This window comes from Labeo rohita, chromosome 13 (genome assembly GCF_022985175.1).
Source record: "Labeo rohita strain BAU-BD-2019 chromosome 13, IGBB_LRoh.1.0, whole genome shotgun sequence".
Lineage (NCBI taxonomy): Eukaryota > Metazoa > Chordata > Actinopteri > Cypriniformes > Cyprinidae > Labeo > Labeo rohita.
In genome coordinates, this window is record NC_066881.1 from 783690 (window position 1) to 811594 (window position 27905).

The 27905-nt window shown below is 37.6% G+C and overlaps 1 protein-coding gene across 1 annotated transcript; it reads left to right on the forward strand.

Annotated features, from left to right (window-relative positions):
• The first annotated feature begins 121 nt into the window (after positions 1 to 121).
• tp53bp2a (tumor protein p53 binding protein, 2a) lies at positions 122 to 27905 on the forward strand. The gene is made up of 18 exons (XM_051126022.1): positions 122 to 554; positions 2609 to 2756; positions 3252 to 3365; positions 7646 to 7713; positions 7867 to 7968; positions 8166 to 8340; positions 11692 to 11873; positions 11965 to 12135; positions 13096 to 13279; positions 16864 to 16974; positions 17067 to 17191; positions 17279 to 17669; positions 19219 to 19949; positions 21949 to 22084; positions 22229 to 22364; positions 22944 to 23110; positions 26960 to 27159; positions 27461 to 27905. Exons 1-18 carry the CDS (start codon positions 546 to 548, stop codon positions 27500 to 27502), a joined length of 3192 nt encoding a protein of 1063 aa, XP_050981979.1. The 5' UTR covers positions 122 to 545; the 3' UTR covers positions 27503 to 27905.

The following is a 27905-nucleotide window of genomic DNA, read 5'->3' on the forward strand; positions in this document are numbered from 1 at the left end:
GTATTAAATATTACTGAATATATACGGGGTACACAACAAAATTATTTTCTAAGCGTAAAAACAACATGTTTATCTGTCGCCATCTTGCTCCTCCCCCAAGAACGAGGTTTTCCAGAGGGATGAGTTGCCCGTGATGTCACGCTCTCTAGCAGCAGCAACAGGCGTTCGCGAGCGGACAGCGGAGAACGAGACACGAATATCGCAAGGAAGAAAAAAACACCTGGAACTGTAACAAGACACACTGAAACTTCACTTCCTCGTGAGCTTGTTTTGTCATCTGAACGTTTGATTGCTTTTGTGGTAAATAAAACAGTCATCGATGTTCGTGATCTGTCGTCCGATGTTCGCCAACAAAAACTCTCGCGGAAGGAAAGTTTGGGAAGGCCTCTGACGTCACGCCTCTGGGGACACTTCCATCTAATACAGGACAGGACGGGTTTTCGTAACATCTAACTGGATTTTTACTTGATTAATACAGCAAACAGTCCTACATTCCGATCCGGATTGAAATCTCAGTGGAAAAACATCCTCAGCACGACGCGAAAATGATGCCGGTGAGAGAGTAACGTTAGCGACTTTGTTTTCATATTCTCATTTATATAAGAGATCAAAAGTGGGAAAAACTCAGTAGGTTTTGCTTCCTCTGAAAATATATGACGTGTAATGCTGTCACTCATCGCTTCTCTGACTTTTGTAGTCGACTAATATTCGTCGATTCGTGATGATTCTAGAGGCCAACATGGTCATTAATGCGTAATATATGAATATAGTATCATATTTTACATGCCCTTATTAGAATTATTCAGTCCAGACAATTTAATTTTAAGCACTGTGTCGTGTGTTGTCAATCTGTCAGTCAATCTAGAATCTTATTTTCCAAATTCATAATAAAACAACTGCGAGCAATCTGGACATTTCCCCCACTTTAACCCCTTACAAGGAACCTTATGTTGCATACAATATCTCTTCCATGGGTGGTCTTTACAAGCTTACGATTTTATTAAATCAAAACCATCAGATTTGATATTTGGGGCCGTTAGACACATTAATTGTTTAATTAATTAGGAGGGCAAGTCTTTCTCTCAGCAAGTGGGTCATTCCACGAAATCAGTGCCTAGGAAATAATCAAACATTTTTAATATTTAATATAACAACAAATAATTGTACAATTTAAAAACATAATACCACGGTCAAAAACATCAATTAAACATTGTTTCAAACAATTAAAATTGCATTGATGCTGGTAAGGGAAAGATTTTTGACAATACAAAACAAATAGTTTGAGTATTTATGTAAATGATTATTATTACTGTAAGTAAACAAAGCATTAAATATATTTAAATATTGTTAGATCTAATAAACAAAGATTTTTGCCCTGTTCGTCACTATGATTTTAGCACTCTTTTTCAGCAGGATTTTTAATTTGCAAAATGAAGGCAAAATGATATAAACATCACCATTTACATATTGTTCTAAATACAGTCTCATTGTTAAGCAGTGTTTTTGGCATAAGCATGCATTTTTTTCTGTAAAATTTGAATCATTTTATTGGTTTCCCCTGGTTTCATGTCAGCCCTGTTACCCTCATCAAAATACCTGTGTAAAATAATTCAAGTACATTCAAGTGACATCACTTCTAGGAGGTTACATCATCTCTCAACCGGGATTTCAACACTTAAGACACAAGCATGTTTCTCTCACTCCTCTATAATGTTCTGTTTTTGATGATTTATGAGCCGTCATGTAACGTCAGTCCTGTTACCATTTTTAAATGTAAATTTAAATAATTATTTTTTGCATTTAATATTATCAATATCTACAAGTAAAATCCTTTCAATGTTTACAATATGTGGTTTTGTGAACTAGCAATTAGCAAATTAGTTTTAAATAATCAAACCTGTTACTGTCAATCTGTTACTTTTTGGAGTAACAGGTATTGACATGTGGGTAACAGGGATGACATTAATGAGGTTTGACCCTGTTTTTAAAGATTGTCGGTGTAAAATGTAAACATTTTAAAGGTCACCCTATAGCCCACAGCCTATATCATTCAGTAGCATATGAGTTCTAATTAAACTATAGTATCTAGTAACGCTTGTGTCGGTAACAGGGTTGACAAAAATACCAAAACATGAGGTAGAAAAATAGCCATAAAATAACATTTTAAGGTGTCTTCAATTTATGGATATTTAAAAAATATTGATTAAACTTATTTTATTTTTCACTTTTTCCAAGTGGAAAAGGCACAGATTTTGTGGAATGACCCAGGTATTTCTGTTGAATATGTATGTACTTCACAACCATTCAAAAGGTTTGTTCCACAGTGTAGTATAAATATAATCAAATTTCATCTGTTATGTTGTTATTGTCGTGTGACCTGCAGCATCATATATTGCTGTGATTTTCAATCGTGATCCGGACAGCTTGCTGCTCTGCACATTTTGTATGTCTTTCTCTCTCCTTACCAGCTTTAACCAGTCTGTGTAAAGTCAATTGTGAGAATTGTTTCTAAACACATTGTGAATGTTAGAAATGCATTGCTGAAACAAAGTCTATGAACTATGTAGTGTGTAATTGTGGAGTCTACACATCTGCTTGTGTTTTCCAGATGTTCCTGACTGTGTACCTCAGTAACAATGACCAGCATTTTACAGAGGTGCCCATCACACCCGAGACCGTGTGTCGTGACGTGGTGGAGCTGTGTAAGGAGCCGGGCGACGCCAACTGCCACCTGGCTGAAGTGTGGAAAGGCTCAGGTGAGAGTTTGGTGAAGAATGGGGCATTACTCCCCCTCATCAGTATTTGTCCTTTGTCTTTCAGATCAGATTTAATTAGTTGAGTTTGATTTCAGAGTTTAGATCTGGAGCTCCACATGGTTCTGCATTCAAAGAACATGAGGCACATGTTCAACCTAGAATCGTATAACAATCACATAATTATACCCATTAAGAGCAATGCTACACCAACATCAGACTCCACTTCTTAGCAATAGAATCATCTTCTGCATCACACTGGCTGTCTGACACTCAGGGAAGATTGTTCTGCATAAAAATCGATACGATGAAAATCTGTTCCAGTTACCAGCAGCTGCCATCCTCTCTCTGTTATAGCTTATTTAGCAGAACTAAACCTTACCACACTTTTGTTCCATGAGCAGCTAGTGACAGGATACTAAATTGTTCCTTTTAACAGTGTGATGTGGATTCTAATTGCGTATGAATACATGTATGTTTGTGTGATTGTGAATGCAGAGCGTGCTATTGGCGAGAGCGAGAAGATGATGGATCTGCTGCTGCATTGGGGACAGGACAGGCCTGAGGTTCGGTTCTTTCTGCGTCATGGCAGAGCACCCAACCTACTGACAGGTAAGCTGAAACATTAGACCAGTGCTTCAGACCACAGTTCTTACCATAGTGTTTACTGCTGCTGAAGTAGCAGGAAGGATTGGTCTATTAATTTGTCGCTCATTTGTTGCAGTTGGTCTTTTAGCAGATTTACTAGATTCTAAAAAAGTGTTCAGAACCACTGTGATCCCAAAACTCAGCCATGAACACACACACATAAGTACATTGACCATGTGAGTTACAATCAAAATGAAATTTCCAAAAAAAAAAAAAAGATTTATAACAACTATTTAATGCTGGTCAACACAATTTCAGCAGCTAATACAAATGTTTGGTTATTATAAAATTTAAGGGTGTCTAGATTAAGTTATGTGCCAAATGTTGGCAATGAAACTTTTACACAAGTGATTGTTTTTGCACTTTCTCCAGGTGGCATTGCCACTGTAACAGCGAGTCTCCAACAACTTTGGACAAAAATATTGGATAACATTTTTAAAACATTGCACAGCTCTGTTGTCAAATGTTTTGCTATATAAAGTGATTAAAGGGTCATGAAATGAGAAATCACACTTTCCTTTTGACATAAGAGGTCATTGTGCTATAGAAACACACTCAACTCAACAACTCAAAACTACTGTTAGTCCAAAAACAATTTTTATTGAGACCAAGCTGCCAAAATGGCTCATTTTCTGCTTTTGGGTTTTTGTTAACTGCTTGCGCAGACACGGATCAGTGCCTTTTTGGCTCCACTCACTGGCAGGATCACATGAAATAAAACAGATTTAGATATCTGCTGAGATTTCCAAATTTTGTGCATTTCTTAGCTGTAGAAGAGCATTGTTTCCCCAAACCATCCAAAGTTTTCTGACATTTGGGAAGTGACTGTGTCTGTTCAATGTGTTTAAATTTAAAGAAAAATTGTTTGTCTTCTAAAATGACCGACGTCCACGTATACTGCAAATGTTCAGGAGTGACAAGCACATTTAATTATGGGAGTGCACCTGCTGAATTGTTTTGTGAATCACTGCTGAAATTGTTATTATTAACAGTGATAATGGACAGGATGAAATATCTGGTGTGTCAAAACAGACCTGAGCACTGAGAAAAATTTTAGCTGAATATGTTTAACAGCTTCTACAGTTTGAGTTGCTTTGCTTAAACGTAAAGCACTTTCTTATTTGTTATTTTTAAAATAATGTTTAAAGGGGTCATCGGATGCAAAGTTCACTTTTACATGTTGTTTGAACATTAATGTGTGTTGGTAGTGTATGTACAAATATAATGATAAAAATCCATGCCGCTCCCACGATAGTTGATTGACATGAGCGTCTTACCTCAGACCCGCCCTAAATCAGCTGTAATAGTCCGAGCGCCATTGTTTCCATGCTGGAGCAGGGATGTAAGTTAGACAAGAATATCTCTGATTGAGGTGTTGTGTTGTTGGATGTAATAGTGAACGTAGTGGTCGTCATTTACTCCCGACATCTGAGCTGCTGAAGATGCAGTGGATTACGTTTGTTTGTGAAGGGAATGCGCCTCCCGATCTACATATATCCGTCTATGTTTGTGCAAATCATTCGTGATCCAGCTTCACCTGCAGCATAAGTGAGTATAAGGGTTTCTTATGAATCTCTGCAATCAACTTACCTAATAACATGCTAGTTAGCAAGTTTCGTGGCTAAACGCGTTAAATGCGGCTTAAGTAAAAAATCTCTCAGAGCTCAGCTCGTCACTCCACCGAGAGAAGAGAGGGGCGGGGCGAGCAGAGCTCATTTGCATTTAAAGGAACAATCCCTCAGAATGGGTCGATTTTTGCAGAGCTCATTTTGACAAGGTAAAAAGGGTGTTGTTTTACCTTACCATTGAGAATTTTCAAACAAAGTATATTATAGAGTTTTCTTTAAGAGCCTAAAGAATCATATCAACTTGTGGAAAATGGGCATCCGATGACCCCTTTAAAAATATTAGATTTTTGTTTATTAGATCTAACAATATTTAAATATATTTTAATGCTTTGTTTACTTACAATAATAATAACCATTTACATAAATACTCAAACTATTTGTTTTGTATTGTCAAGTAGTTAACTAGTTAAATAATTAATCCTTCATTTAAATGACATTAGATGTGGTGACTTCTGCACTTGAGCGTGTGCTTTTTATTGGTTTGGAGGGTCACATCTTTGTCAACTGTTTCACCACAGATGAGTCTGTGTCTCTGCTGTCAGGAGGGCATGTTTATTTATGTCACAGTTGGACGCAAGCTTTGCAAACACACTTACAGTGAAAGATGGATGTGACTGTGCTGTTTCTTTACCATGCTGCTCCTAAACATCTGCTCTGGGAGTGTGTTTGTTTGGTGAGCAGGTGTGAAATTTTGACAAAAGGACAAACTTTATGACCGCAACAAATACACATGTACAGCTGTAATCCACTGTAATTGCAACTGTGAATTTCACTCACTTAACTCTATGCCTAACTATTATTATTACAGCTGTGTTTTGGATAGCTAGCTGCACTAACATGATTGTATAAAACAATAGTTTTCTGTCCACACATCTGTTGCTTCATTATCAGAGCTGCACACTGTTACTTTCATTCACATTTAGAATAGTCCTCAGTTTTGTGAACGCAACTTCTAAGAGTCATTTGGTCATGACAGGGCTGTGCAACAAATTAATTTGTATAGTACATTTTGTTGTACACAGTGGTAATTTAGCCTGAACAATGCTGAAGATACATATAGCCTATCTGTAAGATAAAATCAATTGGACTGGCTGTAAGGAGCACTGGGACTTTTCCTAATGGACGAGTTGTCCTGAAACAGTCGTGTGATTTTGAAACTGTAGTTTTAAATGACTGAATAGGTCCCTGACTGGTTTTAGTCTCAGTCTGTTTATAACCACAGTTTTTTAAGGACATGAATAGATAGAGGTGCCTCTCTTGCTCTTTTAACCACAGACCTCTAAAACACAGAATGAGACATGATGCGATCTTGAGGGAAAAAATCACATAAAATATGATTGAACTTGTGTAAAAACCTTCAAAATGACAAAAGCATGGTTTCAGGGTTCCCATGCGGTTTTGAAAAGTATGGAATTTGATTTAAGTAATTTCCAAGTCTGGGAAAATATGGAAAAATGTTTTGCCCCTATTTAGTTTTTCATTTTTTTTTTTATTTTTTTTTTTTTTATTATATAAAATTACAAATTTAATTAAAAAAAAATGACTTTGTCATACAAGAAGTGTGTTTTCATGGCAGCTTGTTAGTGATCCTTTAGTGTCAAACATAAATTCAAGGTGCACTTTTTCATTATGCAGAATGCAGGTTATAAGCGTTTTGGGGTTCTTCTCTTGATATTCTTAGCTATTGCACAGTCGTATTATGCCATCAGCCCATTTTTTTGTCAAGGTTTCTTCACCATCACAGGTGATGTGTTAAATTGGACATTAGGCCTTGATAATAGAAAAGATGATTGCAAAATTCCTGAGAAAATTAACCAAATATTTACAGATGACTGTACTGTATACCAAATATAAAGCTGAAAATAATTCAGTATGAACCATCTATGTTAAATACGGTCTGAAAATCTACTGAGAAGTCTGGAATTCTGAATTGTAAATGTGTAGGAACCCTGTGGTTTATTCACAGTCATTAAGGCTCTCAGAAGGTTATAAATCAATATCTTCTGGATCCAATTCATGTAACAATTTAATTTCACATCTGCGTGTACATAAAAGATGGCCTTGTGTTCACAAACAACTAGACCAAAGGAATGCGAAACAAACACAGAGTTTTTTTCTGAATTTTTGTTTATTATTTTTAACTTGACATGCCTCTTTAAAAAAGGTGGTGCTCATGGCACGGGACCCATCAAACTGTTCAAAGATGGCTGTGCATGTTGACATAGACCTAATAAAAAAAAAAAAAAATAGAGCAAGGAACGACAAAAAGATAACGTCTTGGTGTTGTCTTAGGGTTAGTGTTTGCTGTACAGTTTATGCAATCTTGACCAATTCACATACAGACCAATCAAACGCTCTTTTAATGAGTCACTCAGAAAGACTCATGAACTCCTGCATTTTCAGTTTAAATCATTCTAACAAATCATTGGCTCAATTAACATCTGACTCCCTGAACTGCCGTTTGATTTCTTCATAAGTTTGAATAGAGAGGTGTTACGGTGTTACGTATGTTGACACATGTTATGTGTAGTGGCCAAATCCAAATCCAAAACCCATACATTGTGCTCAGGTGTTTCCTGCAGTATCACTGGGCTTGAGCTTGTGTTTGTATTTCAGACTCCAGGAGCTGGAATCAGAAGAGGAACGGCGTCAAGAAGCCCACAGACAGACGGCCGGAGAATGGAGTGAGTCTGCCTTTCATTTCCTTGTGTAACATAATCCAGGTGTTGTGTGACTCTCACATGTGAAAGCATAAGAGGAATGCGGTCTAGTCAAACAGGAAGTGGACGAGCACGTGATGATTTCAGAGACTTATGGGCTCATGTGTTGTCGCGCAGGTGAGCAACCCGTGGATGGACATGACTCTAGCGGAGCTGCAGGAAATGTCTGCCAGACAGCAGCGTCAGATTGACGCCCAGCAGCAGCTCCTGGCTTCAAAGGTACAGAATCGTTCACACTAGTTAATATGTTGTTCTTCATCATGTGCTGTGCATTTTTGTGATGATGCAAGATGAGTGTAAATGCAGCAGGTCTGACAGTAGGTTTTGTATCAGAGCTTTTTTAATTAAATCAGACTGGTATGAAGTGAGCGTCAGTAAATGTGAGCATCCCGCTGTCCTCTCGCTGTCCTGTGCAGGAGCAGCGCTTGAATTTCCTGAAGCAGCAGGAGCAAAGGCATGTGCAGACATCTTCAGAGCAGAAGAAACTCCAGCATCTGAGAGAGACGGTGGAGAAACAGGAGGCGCAGCTGAAGATGGTGCGGGCTCTGAAGGGACAGGTGGAGCAGAAGCGCCTCAGCAACGGGAAACTCGGTGAGCATCACAGCGTCGCTCATCATGATCTCTAGCAATCTTACTGCTGCCCTGTTGAAAAAACCAGCATATGCTGGTTAGGTGTGTTTTGAAGCATGGCTGCTGCTTTGAGCTGGTTTAAGCTGGTCATGAGCAGGAGCTAGTTGCTTAGGACCAGCACATAACCAGCCAAGAATCAGCTTAAACAAGCAGCCATGCTTCAAAACATACCTAACCAGCATATGCTGTTTTTTTACAACAGGGTGATATAACATACGTGTTTTTTTTGTTTTGTTTTGTTTTTGTTTTTTTTTGTAGGTTAAAGTGAGGTCTGCATAATGAGCGCTCACAAAAGTTAGCAAGCAAGCAAACTAGAGCAGCCATGAGCCACTAGTGTCTTTTTGCCTTTCTGCTTAGGTGTATTACTTTAGAACTCCAGAGCCTAATGAATGATTCATTAGACAGTCAATAATAAACTCTTTCACTGACCATGTTACTTAACACTGCACACCATTCTCTGGTCGAGGTCCATCTTCTCAGTTATTTCCAGAAAGGTTTGCATGTTTCCAAACGTGTACTGATGGAGGAATATTCCTGTGTTATACAGGGTGTCCGCGGGTCCTTATAAAGTCTTAAACTGTCTTAAATTCAGATTAGACGGGTCTTTGGTTTGGTCACATTACCGCTAAAATATCTTCAGTCTGACGGACCCAGCGACTGTTTACAATCATTGGACAGACCAAAGATTTTTTTCTTCCCCCCGTGGTAGTTACTGCGTCACCATCAGACAAAATCGCAGTGGCAGAATACAGGTCGAACTACCTTGTTTCTGTATATAATGTTCTCAATAATAATAGTCATAATAATAATAATAATAATAATAAATATAGACTGAGCTACAGTTAGCTGACCATCAGCCTTCTAGCTAGTTTAAAATGTTTCTGATTTCTTTTTTTCACTTGCCCGACCAGACAAACAGCCTGATTAAAACTGAAGTGACAAAAAATGACTAGCGAAGCATCAAAACGCAAGAATGATTCTTCTGATTTGAATACATTCAGTGTAAACAGTGAAGTTTGAAGTCTTTGTGAGAGACTTCAAAATAAATGAGCGTAACAGCGCACATAAACACACTTTACAGTTTATTTATAACATGATATAGTTCAGTACCATACCGGGGGAGCTGTTTTGCTGAATATTCTCATGATTGCAAATATTACATTCATTTTAGTTTAATAAACAAGTAGTTAGTGAAGTATTTATTAAGTTACTTACATTTTAGACACAGTATTTACTGTTTGTTCTATTTCACCAACAAAAATCCTTTCAAACAAGGATCACAGCAGAAGTATAGCACATTCTCCAAGCAACACTCTGTGGTGTTTTGTTACTGAATGATTCAGCGTTTTGAACGAATCAGTTGAATGAATGACTCAGTGACTCACTCATTAAGTGACTTACTGCCACCTCTGGTAGTTTAGTTTGTTTAACAGTATGCATTTTCCCACCAACATTTCTTATTTGTGTGTTTATAAATGTATTTAAATAAAATAAAAAATCTGATAACATTACTTACTGCAATTGTAATTTTGCATTAATCTGACTGGTAACAGCCATATGGAATTCACTGATAATGATGAAAGGCAGTGTCGGGCAGTAACGCATTACTTTGTAACGCGTTACTGTAATTTGATTATTTTTTTAGTAACGGAGTAATTTAACGCGTTATAATTTCCAAATGAGTAATTAGACGTTACGTCATAGCCGACAGAATGTGCTTTATCATCTATATAGATTGTAAAAAGGGTGTTGGCTAGCACACGCGACGGGGTGCGGAGGGCAAAGCATCAACTTCTGTTGTCTTCACATGAGTCTCTGCCCGCCCACGCCCGCACTCGCCCATCAAGTCTTGTCCCGCGCCACTTAATACACTGTTGCGTCGAGTCCAGCGGGAGTGCGGGACACAGAGACGAAACAGAGAGCGGCGTGGGACAAGACTCGATGAGCGAGTGCGAGTGCGAGTGCGGGTGCGGGCGGGCACAGACTTGTGTGTGCGTGAAGCAAAAGAAAAAATGATTTGCGGGACTCCTGTAAAATAGAAATATCTAAACACAAAACATCTAAAACTAATTGCTATTCATTTATTGCACAAAAGCAACAAGAACAACTAATATAAAACAAAAATGATTAACACACATAAGCATAGGCAGAGTTTCTATTTATAACACGTGTTTGCAGCGTTAAACAATGTTGATTTCTGAAATGCAATGGACAATCAAGAGAATCCACTCACCGCTCGAAATGCCGTGCATTCTGCAACCACACGCAGCAGCCTATTACTTTTAGTAAAAATAACAGTGAATGTTGATGCTTTAATAACAAATATTTAATCGGGAGCGTTTATGCTGGGATGGTAGGCAACACACAGACTTAATGTTTCACGTAAATTTCGTGGATGTACAGAAAAAAAGTAATGTAACTAGTAATGTATCTAATTACTTTTGAAATAAAGTAATCAGAACAGTAATTTGATTACATTTTAAAGGGAGTAATCAGTAATTTAATTACTTTTTCAGAGTAACTTGCCCAACACTGATGAAAGGTAATGTGTACCTTTAAAAAGTAAAAAAAAAAAATAGGTCTTTATAAAGGTAAATGAAAATATACAGATTAAGTATGTAAAGGCTGACAGAACACTGATAAAAATATTGCTTCAGAATAAACTGTTTACACCACCAAAAATCTCAGTGATGTGGTACTTTTATGGGGATATTTTGTGTGGAATATTGTCTCCTGATATGAGAAGTTCACCATATATCATAGTAATAAATATAATTTATGACAACAATGAAATTTAGTTTTCTTTTTACATTAAACACAATAAATATATGTATGTAACATATAATATGTATTTCTATTACAGGTTTAGGTCTTACGTTTAGTATAAGGTGGAATTAAAAAGGTCTTAAAAAGTCTTTAATTTCACTTGTTCATACCTTTAGAAACCCTGTGTTATATAATGGTCCACCTTCACAGTTCATTCTGAATAAACAAAGCTCATTGTTCTCACGCTGTTCTGTTATGTAACTTATTTAAAACGTTCATATTTCATCAGCAGCTTTGATCTTGTAAATCTCTAAATGAAGTTATTATGGGCAAGAGGAGATATTAAAGTGTTTACACAGTGCATATTTACAGAGACCCATACATACATTTAGATTAAATAGTGTTTTTTCCCTTGTTTTATTAATTTGTTCGCATTCATATTCTTGTGTACATGTGAGTGCTCATCTCATATCAGTGTTTTCAGCACAAACCAATGGAATTTGTGCCCATGCAGTGGAAGTTATTCTGTGTGTGTGTTTGCTTTAGTTGAGCAGGTGGAACAGATGAACAATCTATTCCTTCAGAAGCAGAAGGAGTTGGTAGTTGCCGTGTCTAAAGTGGAAGAACTGAGCAAACAGCTGGAGACCCTGAAAAACGGCCAGCTGGATGCGCTTCACAGTAACCACAGCTCTGTGGCTGAGCTGGACAGACTCTACAGGGAGCTACAGGTGAGAGCAAATCGCTGGTTTTAGGTGAACATCACAGCCTCTGTTTAAAACATCTCACCTGTGTGTGTGTGTGTGTGTGTGTGTTCACCAGATGAGGAAAAACATGAACCTGGAGCAGACCGCCAAACTACAGCAGCAGAGGGAGAACCTGAACAAGAGGAACCAGGAAGTGGCCAGCATGGACAAACGAGTCAGTGAGCTGCGCGATCGCTTGTGGAAGAAGAAAGCTGCACTACAGCAGAAAGAGAACCTTCCCGTGAGCGTGAGTCATTTCTCCTGTTCACGCCAGACAATACATTGATGTGAATTAAAAGTCTGCAGTTATGTTCATGCATTTAGCAGACACTTTTATCCACAGCAGCTTACAAAAGGGTAGCAAAGCTATTTGTCAAACAATCAACAACAGTTGAACAGAGAGACTTTTTGCCTCATTGTAAGGAACAAAAAGCCATCGCTCATTCACTGACCGGAGGTTATGCTCAGTATACTAAATATATTGTTGTTATATATAAAGTTTTAAGTAAATAATGGTTCTATGGGACTTTTTCTCTCAAAACTTAATTTAAACTGTGAGGTTTGAGAGGCCATGTGATATTGTTAAAGTAAATATCTAATTATTTATGTTCACAATATAGGACAACCTTGAGTGCTTAAACTGCTGTGCAGTAAAATATTAAGGACACAATTATTCACGTTAACTTGATTTTATGAACTCAGTTAAGTGCCTTCTACTAGAACATATTGTACATATGATTTGAGATGATTTTAGCCAGAGAAACAGTTAGGCTTATATATTTAGTTCCTCTTGTGGCCTGTAGATGACACTATCCTGAAACACAGGGGCCTTCAGAACACGTTCATAATTTTCAGAACCAAAGTTCATTTAAATACACCAGAGCTACAGCTTCAGTTGTTTGAAGTCTAAGTCTAATATTTTTGAAATTTCCCAATGATAAGTTTCCATAGTTCGTTCTGAATCACTGAAGTCGTTTGTAAACCAGCATTTTTGAATATCCAAGCATTTAAAGTAGCTGACGGGCAAAATGGATGACTGTAGATGGATGTTATACCATAAGACTCTGAAAAGAGAGCAGGATCATAGGCAGATTTGACAAATGTTGTAAGTAGGGATAAATGTGCTTAATAGGTTCATTAACATTGTTTAATTTGCAAAATGCTGTGATTGGTGTGTGTTTTCACTGCTGATGTGTTCTTATTCCAGTTGCCTTCAGATGGCCAGGCAGCGCAGCAGACAGGACCGTCCCGTGTGGCTGCTGTCGGCCCTTATATCCAGTCTTCTACGATGCCCAGGGGTCCCATTAAACAGGATCTGCTTAATAAACACGCTTACCCAGACGGCACAGCGACCATACCGCATCAGGACAAGACCACTCACCTGGACTCAGGTTTGCAGTTCACCGTTTTTTTAATGGGCTGTCTGTTTAGTGTGTTTAGTTAGTGTGATCTAATTATTAAAAATGCAGTTATGTCCTCTACTCTGTGTCTAATGTAACTTTATGTTTACTGCAAGTTAGCAGTAAAGATGGCAGACATGAATACAATGCCATGTTGATCTGACACATGACACACATAACATTTGTACAAAACATTTTCCCTGATGGAAAACAAAAAATGCGCTCAATCTTGTGCATTCAGTCAAAACACTACACAGAAAACAGACAAAAATAACTGTAAAGATACTTTGGTACAAATTAACAAGAAAACAGTATCTTAGACTTGATGGCTAGCATTTGAAAGTTACTATACACTGAACACCTCTCATTTTCCCCTTCCATATTTAATGGTGAAGTAATTGTGGTCATTGCGCAACATTGTGAAAATGCCTTTTCACATCTTTATCCACATTTTTTTCCAGAGTTTTTTCAGTTACTGTGAATGTAGGTAAGTTGAGGATATAAATGAGGATAAATAAATCTTACGTGTACATGAAAGAGCAATGAAGTGCACGTTTGCAAAGTGCACAAAATATTAATCTGCTGTATTACACTCATGCAGTCACGTGTAAATGGTTTTGCATCTGTATGACTAATTTAAGCATGTTGAATTGATTTATTTAACCCTTAACCTTAACCCTTAATTACTTCCACTTTGAAACACAAGCTCAAATGACATGCTCGAAGTGACTGCTTTGGTCTAAGGCGTAATCCTTATTATTTCTTGTCAGGGAGTCAGAATTACTCCTATGATGCTGGAAAGATTTATAGAGAAGCTCAGTTATACGTTCACAAAACAATCAGACTGATTTGAGAGGACTATCACATAGTGGAAATAAAAGCACTGTCTGACTATATTCAGTCTCAAGTTTGAGGAAGATAGAATTAAAAAATATGAAAGGTAAATGTAGGCGTCCCTCCAAAAAGACCAAAATATAAGATCAGAAATCCAAATAATATAATAGTCCATGTAATTTAGAACTACATGAAAAATGTCCCAGAATATTATTTCATAATAAAGAAATACTTTTTATGAATAATTTTTATAAAAAATGTATTTACAAACTTTCTTGTACATCTGAAAGCATTTTGTTTTCTACATAGAGAAGCAGTGTTACATATGTAACTGAGGTGATCATTTTAGAATATAGAAAATGATCTTCATTTCAGTATCAATTAGTTGGGAGAGACCTTATATCTAACTCTGCTCCTGTAGCTCAACTAGTCGAGCATTGAACTAACAATGCCAAGGTCCTGACTTTGATTCTAATGGGAACACCCATACTAATCAAATGTGAATCCTTGATTGCACCGTGAGCCACTTTGGATAACAAGTGCAGGACAAATCCCAACCCGTTCAGTGGGGGAGAGTGTTGTTTAAAGGGACAGTTCACCCAAAAATAATAAATTGTCATTTACTCCTTATGTCATTCCAGACTCATAAGGCTTTTGTTCATCTTCTTCAACAATAGAAACAAAAAACCTTCCATTAAAAGTCCATGTATTCAAATTTTGATGATTCGAAAAGTTTATGAAGAGATTGTAAAAGTGATCCGTATTAATCCAGCAGTCTTCTGAAGAAAAGAAGCTCATGAAGTTTGTTCTCGTGCGTCAAGTGCGTCGAGCCAAAGCTTTGGTTACATGGACTTTTAATGAAAGAATGAAATCTCTCAGGTTTCATTAAAAATAATTTGTGCGTATTAACGAAAGTCTTAAAGGTTTGGATCGACATGAGGGTGAGTAACTGATGACAAAATGTTCGTTTTATGTGTGAACTCCCTTCAAGTGCAGCAACTTAACAAATGTCATCAAAACAGGGTTTGTACAAGGTGCTTATAGTACTTTAAGTACTTGAATTTGACTTTTTGAAATTTAAGACCTGGAAAACCTTTGAAAATAGCAATATTCCTGAAGAGGTACTTGAAAAATGCTTGAAGACAATGTATCTATGAAATAAGTGTGTAATTTTTTATATATCTTTAATGTCTTTTCACGCAATTACAAAATTTCTTTTGCTTAGTTAATAAAACTAGTTAAAAAATTAAACATGAAGAATTAAACATAAAACTAGCAAACTAAGCCAGTAGTAGTAATGACTATAAGAAGTACTGACGTGTGAACATGGCTGAAAAGATGTGAAAAGAGGAACAGATGAGTCATTTATGCTGGATCTGCTCCGACTGATTCAAATTTTTGACTTTGATTATTTAATTCAAGTGATTCACTAGCAAAAAAGGAACAGGTCAAATGAAAAGAGCCAGTCATTTTTGAATTTTGACACTGCTTGTAATGATTTAGCACGTAGTGATTGCTGAAACTGAGTTTTTCGAAACCCTGAATGAGTTAAACCATGGCATCACAAAGTGATTCACTGTTTCAAAGTGCTTCAGTTGGATCACGTTATTACAAATCATTTGATTTAGATCGGGACTTCAGGGCAGGTTTGTAAATTTGTTGCTTTACGTCAGAAGTTTGGAGAGTGGATTGTGAATCATTTTAGTCAGATCAAGACTTTGGTGCAGATTGGCAATTATTTGATTCAGTTCGGGACTTCAGAGCATGTATCGTTTGTTTCAGATCAGGATTTCGGAATTTTAATTAAACAGTAGAAAACATCAAACCATTAAAAACAAGAACAAAGAACAAAGAAAATACAGATCCCTTAAGAAAATGAACTGTGGTTTTAATTTGAAAGAGAAGACATTGTTTAATAAGTGAGAGCTCTGATTGTTCATGAAAACAAAAAAGTAGTGCTTGAAAAGTCATTGAAAGTCCTAGACATTTCATTTTACAGTATCTGTACGAACCCTGTCAAAACCCTTGTTTTTAATATGTCTTTTGTTTAAATCATCTAACACTAAATAGGATGAAATGTTAAAGAGCATATTGCAGGTTAGAGAATGACAGTGAGTCAATGAATAGAAAAAGTAATGTAGGAACTAGATTTTCTATAAAATATACTAGATATACCAGAAGTGACGTAACGAGAGAGCACAGTCAATTTAAATGATAGGGAAACAGTGGATCGCAATGACAGTAACCGCACCAGCTTTGACTCTCATTTGGTTCTTCCTTTGACATCCCATACTGAACTCCATCATATTGCCGGGATGATAATTCTTCTAAAGTGAACACCGCCACGTTTTTCGAAGCAGATACAGATGTGAAGTATCTCTTCACCTGCACAAAACGCACCCAGGCACAGAAGGTAGCACCTTTGTTTTTCTCGTTAGGAAACTCGATGTCCTGACAGGCTGAAGTTTGTGCAACCTCCACAAACTCAATAATTTGATGATGATGATGATAAATTGAAATACAAAAACTACAGAAAATGCACTGACTCACGACCAAGCCAACGCAGAGCCTGGTAAACAACTCCCTCTTGTGACGTGCAATACCTGCAATATCCTCTTTAACATTCATGTTTCACATCAGTGAGATGGTTATCGATACATTTGCTCCTATGCAGTCTGAATGTGACCATTATCATCAGAATGAACCTGAGATGTAATTCTGTCTGTCATGTCTGCATTCAGCCAAGGTGTCGTCAAAGATGTCTAACTGGAGTGCGTCCGCTGCAAAGACGGCCGGTAATCATGGGTCATCCAGTCTGCCCCGCATGGTGACCCAAGCATCCAAAAACCAAGGTGACCCTTCACACTTTACATCCCTATTGGATGTATAACACAGAGTTAGTTACTGATTAAATGTGTTGTGAATTCTTCTGCTCCCATACCAGATAACACAGATGTGCTGAAGCGGGACCCCAGAGTGCGCCCGGCCTCCATGTTTGAGTCCATTGACCCACCGGCGGCTTCTTTACGGAAGAACCAGAGCAGCGAGGACCTTGCGAGAGACGCCCAGGTGAGGCCTGGACACCCGTATCAAAATGCATTTTATACTTGTATTGAATACTGACATTTAATCACTTTGATGTCTCCTTTCATTCAGAGCCCTGTCAAAAACCCCGTCAAGGTTCCTCCTCCAGTTCCGACGAAACCGAAACAGCCCAACCTTCCCTCCGGTGCCCAGATGGGATACGGCAAGATGGCCATAAGTGCCGGGACCTTCCCTGGGAAGAGTAAATCTTCCGCTCAGCAGCCACCCACTGGCTCCCAGTCTGGTAATACTTTACCCCTTCCCTCCAAACTGGAGACTCCCCCGGCCGCCACCGTACACCCCTTCAGCCCTGACCCTCCTGGAGCCAAAGACTCCGGTGGGCAGGTCCTTCACAAGCCCCAGATGCTGACCACCAGCTCCATCTACTCCATGTACACGCAGCCGCAGGGCATGCAGGGAGCGCTGAGCCGGTCCCAGAATCGCGGCAGCAACTTTGTCAGCGGTGAGTGACGCTTGCAGATGAGTAAATACAACATACATGACTGGATTCGTTTTAACGACCCTTTCAGATCAAAATCACACCGCAATAATAGATGCTGGATCTCACTTTATATTAAGTGGCTTTAACTGTTATGTACTTACATCCAAAAATAACTACAATGTACTTATTGTGTTCATATTGTATTGCAAAACACTGAAACACTGTTGAGCTGAGGTTCGGGTAAGGTTAGGGACAGGTTTGGTGGTATGGGCAGGTTTAAGGGTGAGTTGAGGTGTAAGGGATGGGTCAACAGTGTAATTATAAACATAATTACTGAAATTAATTACAGATGTAATTACATGCAGGTATTTTGAAAAATATAAGTACGATGTAAAAACAAAAATAAATGAAAAAAAAAAAAAAGATTTTTTGCATAGCTGTGTGTGACACATGAAAACTGTAACTGTATCTTACAAGGTAACGCGATGTAACCTTGCTCTCACTTCAAATGTCCCCATATTAAGTCCTTGAATTTGAGAGTATTGGACCTAGAAAGTCTTTGATAGGTCCTTGAATTTGAAGTTGACCAAGGTGTGGGAACCCTGACTTAAAAAATGAAAAGAGAGAAATTAGGGAGAACCTATAAAGTACTAGAATTTATTGCTATTGTGTGAATAATATGTGATCATGTAATCAATAAAAAAGTAACTAGTCTGCTTATGATTATTTTAAAACTTAATTATTAATGATTACATAATCCAGATTACATGTAATCAGTTACTACCCAGCTCCAGTGTTAATGTTGATAGCAAGCTTTGAATTAGTCTTAGTCATAGCTAAAATCTGATGGGTTTAGTTGCAGTGTAATACATTTATTAAACATTTCTCTACGTTTTTTAACCTCATTGCTTAATTAACGTCAATGCCACAGACAATAGCAACTAAATTAGGCTGCCGTCCCTTTAAAACCAGATGAACGGATGCAATGTACTGATACACGTCTGATATTCTCCCAACTGTTTACATTCACATTAGATGTAACTGAGTGTGTTTACGTGGATACTCATCAAAATGGACAATTCAACATCATTGTGTGTGTATTTTTTGAGTACTCGTGCACTGTGTGAGAGGCACTGCTTTGGTGTCTGCGTTCAGAAAACCGTACTGAATTGAGATCTTTTTTGCATCGTCAAATGTATCCATATGTCTGCTCTTCTCTTACCCCCAGAAATTGACGTTTTTTAACGTTTTATGAGACGTGCAGCAAGTATATGCTAGTTTATGTCCCGCCGGATCGATCAGTAGGCTATGATACAGTTCAAATGTGCGCATCTAACCTCCTAACCAGGCCACAGATCTCAGATCTTTTCCCAAATCATCCCTCCTTTACATTTTCATCTTGTTTTTATTCACTGACGAAAATGTCAATAGATTTTTTGTCATTCAGAACGAGTTTTATGTCATTATCATTGTTGATAAAAATGAGATGAACACTGCTCAGCTCTGGGCAAAAGATAAAATTAATTGTGACAATCAGTCAACAGTTGCTTTTGTCTTTATGCATGTGCAGTTTATGGGAAGCCAGTGACCCCCGCAGGCCAGCAGTCTCAAAACCAGCACCCTGAGAACCCGTACCTGGACTCGCCCAGCGGCCCGGAAACAGAGAGGGACCACAGCGCTGGAGGCCCTGCTACAGAAAACCACGAGAGCGAGCGGATCCCCAGACCTCTCAGTCCCACCAAACTGCTGCCCTTCATCTCCAACCCCTACCGGCACCAGAGCGACGTCGACTTGGAGGCCCTCAGGAAGAAACTGTACAACGCGCCAAGACCCCTGAAGAAACGCAGCTCCATCACGGAGCCCGAGGGCCCGGGTGGCCCCAACATTCAGAAGCTCTTGTACCAGAAGACGACTCTGGCCGCTATGGAGACCGCGGTGAGTCCTCCTGGAGAAGAAGAGAAGGAAACGCCCACAGATCCTCAGAGAGCTGATGAAGCTCCACTTGAGGAAGCAAATCAGCCTGTTCCTGAGCCAGCGGTGTCCACAGCCGCCCCAGAGACTGAACGAGAGGACGTCCCTCCTCCACCACCTCCTCACCCGCCCCCACAGCCCGACGCTTCGTTCTTACCTCCACCGCCCCAGCCGGACAGCCCTCCTCCTCCACCCCCAACCGACAGCTTCTTGGAGGACTTTCCTCCATATCCTCCTCCTCCTTATCCCAGCGGCGCTGAGCAGGAGACTCCGGACGACACGTTCAGCATGAAACCACCAGAGGTCACCGGCCAGGTTCCCTTTCCACCGGTATGTGCCCAAAAATGGCTTGACTCCACTGTGTACTGTACAGTAAATGCTGAATGCTTTACAGACCTTAGCGAGCCGGACCTCATCTCAAAATTAATTTGGTTAAAAGCTTACTTTCCCTGATCAGGTTTCACCAATTAGTGCCACTAGTCAAAATAGGTAACTTTTCTTTTGCCCTGTGATCATTTTTATGACAAACTTCAAAGTGAGAAAACAGCCAAGTTTCCATCCAAGCAATTTTGTGTGTGATGGAAATGCTCATTATTGATAAAATAAGTGTCAACAGATAACTTAACAAGTCCTAAATTCTGTGTTGATACTTCGATGAAGTTTAGAAATACTTTTTGTTGAGAAAAAGGACTAACAGATATGAGGTAAATCTTCACAGACTTCATGCACACTGAAATGGCCTAACGAAATCTAAATTATGAACCTTTTTTTTAGTTGTAGCTAGCAAATTTAGCTTTTTTTTTTTTTTTTTTTTTTTAGACATTTTCGATTTGCTTGTACTAATGCAAAAGTTGGACAAAAGCTTGTATTCTGGGACATCTGTGTAAAATAATATAAAAATAATAATAATAAGTTAGGTCGCTTCACAATAACAAAGCGATATAAGCAATCAATACGTAGATACATAGATGGACAATAGATATTTGCCAAGTCCAAAACATATGATTGCAGTTGCAAACCATAGTAATATGAGCTACAGAATTGTGAGCTACAACATGAATATAATGAATATATTGTATTTATTAATTTATTAATATAATTTCTTAATAGTTATTAATTTAATCTCCAGCTCACTGTCTCCTGAACCTCATTATAATAAATCAGTCTGTTCTGGTGCTCAGTTATGGTGTACATGGGGTTTCGTTTTGTATGAACACTGCAAAAAAAAAAAGGCTCATCTTGCTTAGTACTTCTGTCTTTTTTCTAGTCAAAATATCTAAAAATTCTTTAATCAAGATGCATTTACTAGTAAAAAGATGTAAGATATCTGGCACCCTGGACCACAAAACCTTAAGTAGCATGGGTACATTGGTAGCAATAGCCAGAAATTACATTTTATGGGTTAAAATGATTGGTTTTTCTTTTATGCCAAAAATCAGGATTAGAACATTAAGTAAAGATCATGTTTCATTAAAATATTTTGTAAATGTCCTATCGTAAATATATCAAAATATCATTTTTAATTAGTAATATGCATTGCTTAAGAACTTGATTTGGACAACTTTAAAGTCAATGTTCTCAATATTTTTTTTTTTTTTTTTTTATTATTATTTATTTATTTATTTATTTATTTATTTGCACCCTTAGATTCCAGATTTTCCAAATATTGTGCTATCCTAACAAACCATACATCAATGGAAAGCTTATTTATTCAACTTTCAGATGACGCAATCTCAATTAAAAAAACAAACAAAAACAAACAAAAAAAAGACCCTTATGATTGGTTTTGTTGTGCTGGGTCACATTTAGTCTTTTTTCCTGAGGAAAAAATCTAAATTAAGTGCATTTTAAATACAAGTACGATTATCTGACAGTGGGGCAAGTAAAATACTCTTAAGAACAAGATTTTTCTTTTTTTTGTTTTTTTTTTTTTTTTTTTTTACCCCTGGCAGGTCATTTTTTTTTTTTTAGATATTTTGACTAGAACCAAGACAAAAACACTAAGTAAGAAGGCCTTTTTTTGCAGTGTTAAAAGTGAATTCAGTTGTAACAGGAATTAAAATGGTTGCTGATAGTCTTTCCTGAAAGTCTCAACTGTGTTAAAAAGTGAACTTTCTCAGCTTGCTGGACATGTCTAGAGACAAAAACTAGAGATTGTGTAGCATTTGTAATGATGATTTTTGTTTGTGTTTGTTGGGTGAATGGGTTTGATAATCTGTCCTGTGTGATACTGAGCTACAGCCCTTCCCGTATACCTTGAGATCAGCGTGAGTCACCTTGGATAAAAGTGTGTGTCAAATGAATGAATGTTAGTGTGTTTTCTGTGCAGGGTAAGAGGACCAACCTGCGTAAGGCCGGATCCGAGCGCATCGATCACAGCATGAGAGTGCGCTTCAATCCTCTGGCTCTGTTACTGGACTCCTCGCTGGAGGGAGAGTTTGATCTGGTGCAGAGGGTCATTTACGAGGAAAGTCACATTTCACTGTTAAAACTTGATGATATGTGTCTGTGTGTGTGATTGCAGTTGATTCTTAAGGTTTTGGGTGTTGTGAATTGAGGAATACGGCAGTAGTGTGATGCATGGATGTTTTTGTTTGTCTTAACTGAACAGGTTGAGGATCCCAGTCAGCCTAATGATGAGGGAATCACTGCTCTCCATAACGCAGTGTGTGCCGGCCACACCGAGATCGTTAAATTCCTGGTGCAGTTCGGAGTCAATGTGAACGCCGCTGACAGTGACGGATGGTGAGATAAATAAAAAAAAATACAGCTGCCACTTCCATTTCCATTCATTCACTTCAGTCAAAACATTTCTCTGCACTTTTGCTCTGAACTTAAAAGGTTGTTTTATCTAATAGGAGTGGGAGAAAAAAATGAATTGTTTGATGCATCTTATTTTAGTAGTACATCAACACTGAATGAAAGATTCCATGTTCTCTTTAAGGCTTCAGCGTAAACACTGTAAACGCTATTATTGTTGACTGATAAATTTGTACAGTTAAGCTTTAAGATAATATACAGGCAAAATTATGAAAATTATGAAAGCTTCATGTCAAATCAATATTACATGTCACATTCATTGTATAAGTAGCTGTGTAATATGCAAGATAATCTACAGACAGCTGGTTATTATGGCAAAATAAAGCCCTGCAAGATTGTATCAGTCTTTTATGCTGTACAAATCAAACAAACACTGAGCAGGGTACAACAAAACATGAAGTAGAAATAGGTCACGATAACCCACCTGCAGCCGCGTGCCTCTCCTCAGACACATGCTGTTGTTTTGGTGGATTTGTTGGTAATCGTGTGCGTGTTTGCGTTTAGGACGCCCCTGCACTGCGCCGCGTCCTGTAATAACGTGCAGGTGTGTAAGTTCCTGGTGGAGTCTGGGGCGGCCGTGTTTGCCATGACCTACAGCGACATGCAGACGGCGGCGGATAAGTGTGAGGAGCTGGAGGAGGGATACACTCAGTGCTCTCAGTTCCTCTACGGTGAGTTACTGATCCACACTGATTAAATGATGAGTGTCTCTCTTAGACTACCATCTGTCCTGTGACAGAACGCTCAGCTGTTGTCACATTCAAAGAAAAAAACAAAAACATTTTTCTCAGTTCCAGTGTTGGTGCAATTACAGAGGTCACCGCGTCATCATTTGCAGATCATAAATCGATAACAATAATTATTGCGTGATATAAATTTCCTTGAGTTTGATCAACTTTGATACAATGCTTACGTGGCAAAGGTGAAACAAAAGTGCGCTAGTTATTTAAAGCGCGCCGTTTATCCGCTCGGATCAAAGTTCAAACAGTTCAAATTCGCTGACTAAACAGTGCTGTGAGATCCAGTGTGAAGCCCTTGTGAAGAACACAAATGACTCCAGTCGAAACAGCGCTGACAAACAGGAGAAAGTCAGAAGGCTTTTTAATCTACAAATCACTATCATTTACCATTGATTTACTGTAGGAACATTAACTGCACAGTGGTATTGTGTCAGAGATGTATATTTGGGTATATTTGTGTCTAATTTTATTATATTGTTAATGCAGACATGTATTAAATGTATTGAAGGAGGAGTAATGGAATATAATTACAGTATTTTTTTGTGATTTAACCCTTTAACTGTCACCTCCATTTTTGAACATAGATGTGAAAGTGCTATCTAGATAGTGCTTATCTAAACTTACATTGTTATAATTCATGAACAAATACATTTTGTAATACGATTTTAAAGTTCCATTTCCATATTAATGCAGTGTTTGATTTTAAAATGGCTTGCATGTGATGAATTTTGAGGTTTAAGCTTTCAGTTGATATATAATTTATGATATCTACAACGTCATAGGGAAAAAGGAAAAAAAAAAAAAAAGGCAAAAGGCATTTTTCTTTTTTATGACAAAGATCAGAACTCCTGTTGTGATGCAGATTTTTGAGGTGCACTCTTGTCATAAATTAATATTTTACTATTCCTACATAATTTATAGCAAATAAGTGTGGTAAAATATCTAATTAGGAGTCTTAGATCATTCCAACGATATATAGTTTGTCATGATTACATTAGGATTTATTTGTAATATAGTGAAGTAAAATGTGCCCCACTGAGGGGACGGATGACAGTTATAGCATTTATGCATTTATACTAAATGTATTAAGTCTACTGTTTTTCATTTAAAAAAAACACACTCAAACAGAACTCAAACAGTCAGAATAATTAAATTTCACCATATAAAAATTAAGTTGATACAATTTTTACAGATATTACTGATTTTCATAATGAACATAAATCTACATCCTAACTAAAAATCTGCATCCTAACTCAAGCTGCTATCAAATGTGTATTTCTTTTTAGATTATTATTAATATTATCAGGCAACACAAACCTGTTTCTTGATATGAAACAGTATTATGCAAAATTAAGAAATTATTTTTTCTATTAAGAATTTTTTTTTTAAAGGAAAAATGACTGGGAAAAGTGTAAAGAATTCAGAAAACAGGAAGTGTTTGTCATGTTCTGACCATAAAGAATAGTTTAAAGCTACATTTAACCATCTGTTTTTTTTACAACTTTCACATTATAGCAAAAATCTGCCTTTAAATGTGAAAGAAATAAAAATGTGACATTTATTGTGATAATTATCGATATCAACTGATATGAAAAAAAATAAATAAATATTGTGATAATCTTTGGCCATATTGCCCAGCCCTAGGTGGGTTTAGGGAAAGTAAAGATACTCAAACTGTAAGGACTTCATTTCAGAAAGTCACTACAATTACACTAATCAACTACATTATTTGACCATAGAATTTTTATTTATTTTTGTCAGGGCAACTATAGAATTTTGCATCTCAAAACCACAAAACCAATCATAAAGGTCCATTTTTTTAAACTGAGGTTTATACATCATCTGAAAGATGAATAAATAAGCTTTCCATTGATGTGTGGTTTGTTGGGGCAATACTTTGCCAAGATACAACTATTTGAAAATCTGGAATCTGAAGGTGAAAAAAAAAAAATCTAAATATTAAGAAAATCGCCTGTAAAGTTGTCCAAATTAAGTTCTTAGCAATGCATATTTCTAATCAAAAATGAAGTTTTGAAATATTTACGGTAGGAAATTTACAAAATATCTTTATGGAACTTGATCTTTGCTTAATATCCGAATGATTTTTGGCATAAAAAGAAAAATTGATCATTTTGACCCATACAATGTATTTTTGGCTACTGCTACAAATATACTCATGCTACTTAAAGACTGGTTTTGTGGTCCAGACTCACATATGAAATAACCCCCATATATAACATACATGAATCACCCTGCAGCAGATCTGCACAGGTGGAGCTGGGGGAGGTGGAGGAATTCTGAAGCGGCAGCAAGTGCTAGACGAGTATCTGAATGTTGAACAGCACGCTCATTGGCTGCTGATGTGAGAAGAAACCAATCAGCTGTGCCATGTGAATGATGGTGTGATTATATGGGATTCAAAACCCACCTATTAGAGCCAGTGCCATCGAGAGTTTCATGTCAGAACTTTGGATTCCTTTTTTTTTTTTACTGAACAGAACTTTTCACTGTTTCATCAGCAATAATTCATGTTCGATCACTGCAGTGATTTTACTGTGGCTAGAGTTGTTTTTCCAGCTCATGAATGACAACAGCACTCTTGGGGGAAATACACTGCTCAGATCTTAAGACTTACTTGCCTATGATTTCAGTGGCCCATAACACAACACTAGCACAAACACATGTTATAGGATTGGTTTAATGTATCCAAATCCGCTCACTTCAAACTTCAGCTCAGAGATTTTGAGCATGAGCACATGAAAATATATATTCACATGAAACATCACAAAACATTGGAAAGAGACTGTGAAAGAGTACGAGTCACTTCTGCTCTGATCAAAATATGGAGAATGTAAACTAGGTATGCAACAATACAGTTAGTCCACAGTTCAGTACGTACCTCGGTTTTTAACCACGGTTTTCAGTTTGGTTTCGGTTCGGTTCGGTTCGGTTCTTTTTTTTTTTTTTTTTTTTTTTTTTTTGCAGCAAATTAACAAAATACTCCACATATGCGTCAAAGAGATAACACTGATGACGTTCTGTTCCAGCTTCTCTAATATGGATAAAGGCATCACTGTTGCTGTAACTGAACAAAAACAAGATATAACGTTAAACGTTTTGAATGACAAAATGTAAGGACAATAAACACTCGTCTGCAATAATAATAATTCCTATTCGACATACATGGAATATGAGTATAAAATTTATTGTCTGCCTCATTCTGTGATAGGAATCCACATCAGATCACATAAGGAAGTTATTTCAATCTCTTTTGTTGGACAACAGGTTTAGAAAGGCTTATTGCATGTCATTAGAATGGAAGATGTTCTGCGTGTGTTGCTTTTTCAAATATAAGCAGTGAAGCGTTTCCTCATTTCAGCACGTGAAATCATGGGCACACATACAGCAAATTTAAAAAAAAAAAAAAAAAAACAAGGAAGTTAAATGCAAAACCGAAAAATCACAATTCACAAGGGTGTATTGAACTGGGTGTTGTACCGAACGGTTTGATATTATAATGAGAATTGTGACATCCCTAATATAAACACATTTAAACAGCAAGAACAAACACTGATTCTGCTACCAAAATAGATGGGATCCTGGGAGATGCACATTTGGACCCTGTTGGGTTTATAATTTAAAAAAAAAAAAAAATGTCAAAATTTGTATAGTGTCATGTAGTTGTTTTGCACACTCTGTCAGTCTGCTCTCAGATCTCTTTCCTCCTCAAGCATTATAGCACAAGACTCCTATAAACAATACTTGTTTTCTCGTGTTCAGGCGTGCAGGAGAAGATGGGCATCATGAACCGAGGGGTGGTGTACGGCCTGTGGGACTACGAGAGCGAGGAGGACGATGAGCTGGCCTTCAGAGAGGGCGACTGCATGACGGTGGTGCACAGGGAGGATGAGGAAGAGACCGAGTGGTGGTGGGTGCGCACGACCAGCCAAGAGGGATACGCCCCCCGAAACCTGCTGGGGGTGAGTGTTGGGCTCTGTAATGTCTGCAATAAAATGTGGAAAATTTAGAATGTTATGTTTTTTATTCAAGAAGGTTGTCATTGAAGATCTGACAACAGTCAATGTAAACATCAGCAAAAAATACAGAAAATATAATCCTCAGCACTCTAGTTGACCTCACGGACTTGCAAATCTAAAATGGATCTTTTCAACTGATGTACCAAAGCAAAAGGAATAATTTGTCTTAAAAGAAATGTTTTTGTGAAGCATCTAATGTGCCAAAGACTGTGTGTATTCTAATTCTTTTTTTCTTTCTCAACAGCTGTATCCAAGAATCAAACCTCGTCAGCGGAGTCTGGCTTAAGTCCGTCGGTGAGGAGAACAAAGACTGACAGTCCATGCTAATACAACAATCAACACCACTAGTTAACTTCCTCATGATGGTTGTAGGACCATCTGCTTGTTTGTCCATGTGTATTGTTGTTGTTTTTGATGTTACTGTTGATATGTTACAGTGATGGTCACTTTTTTGTCTTTTTTTTATTATTATTTTCCACAAAACAACTGAATAGAAATTAGGTGTTTAGAATGTACTTTAAATTTGTATATCAAGATTTTTTTCACAGGAGAAAAATAACAACGGTGTCCTGTGTTTTGCATATGGTGTTCATTCAGTGCTTTATTGAAAGGGAAGTGAAAGGAAATGCATTGTGTTGGAGATCTGAACCTTAGGCAATAATTTTTCTCATGCACAATGTTAAGCAAAA

What these genes read in the sequence shown, in the direction of transcription:
- tp53bp2a (XM_051126022.1), top strand. An exon ending in AGCACCCAACCTACTGACAG is followed by an intron (nt 3,366 to 7,645) that starts GTAAGCTGAAAC and finishes TTTGTATTTCAG; the next exon opens with ACTCCAGGAGCTGGAATCAG. An exon ending in CCTCAGCAACGGGAAACTCG is followed by an intron (nt 8,341 to 11,691) that starts GTGAGCATCACA and finishes TGTTTGCTTTAG; the next exon opens with TTGAGCAGGTGGAACAGATG.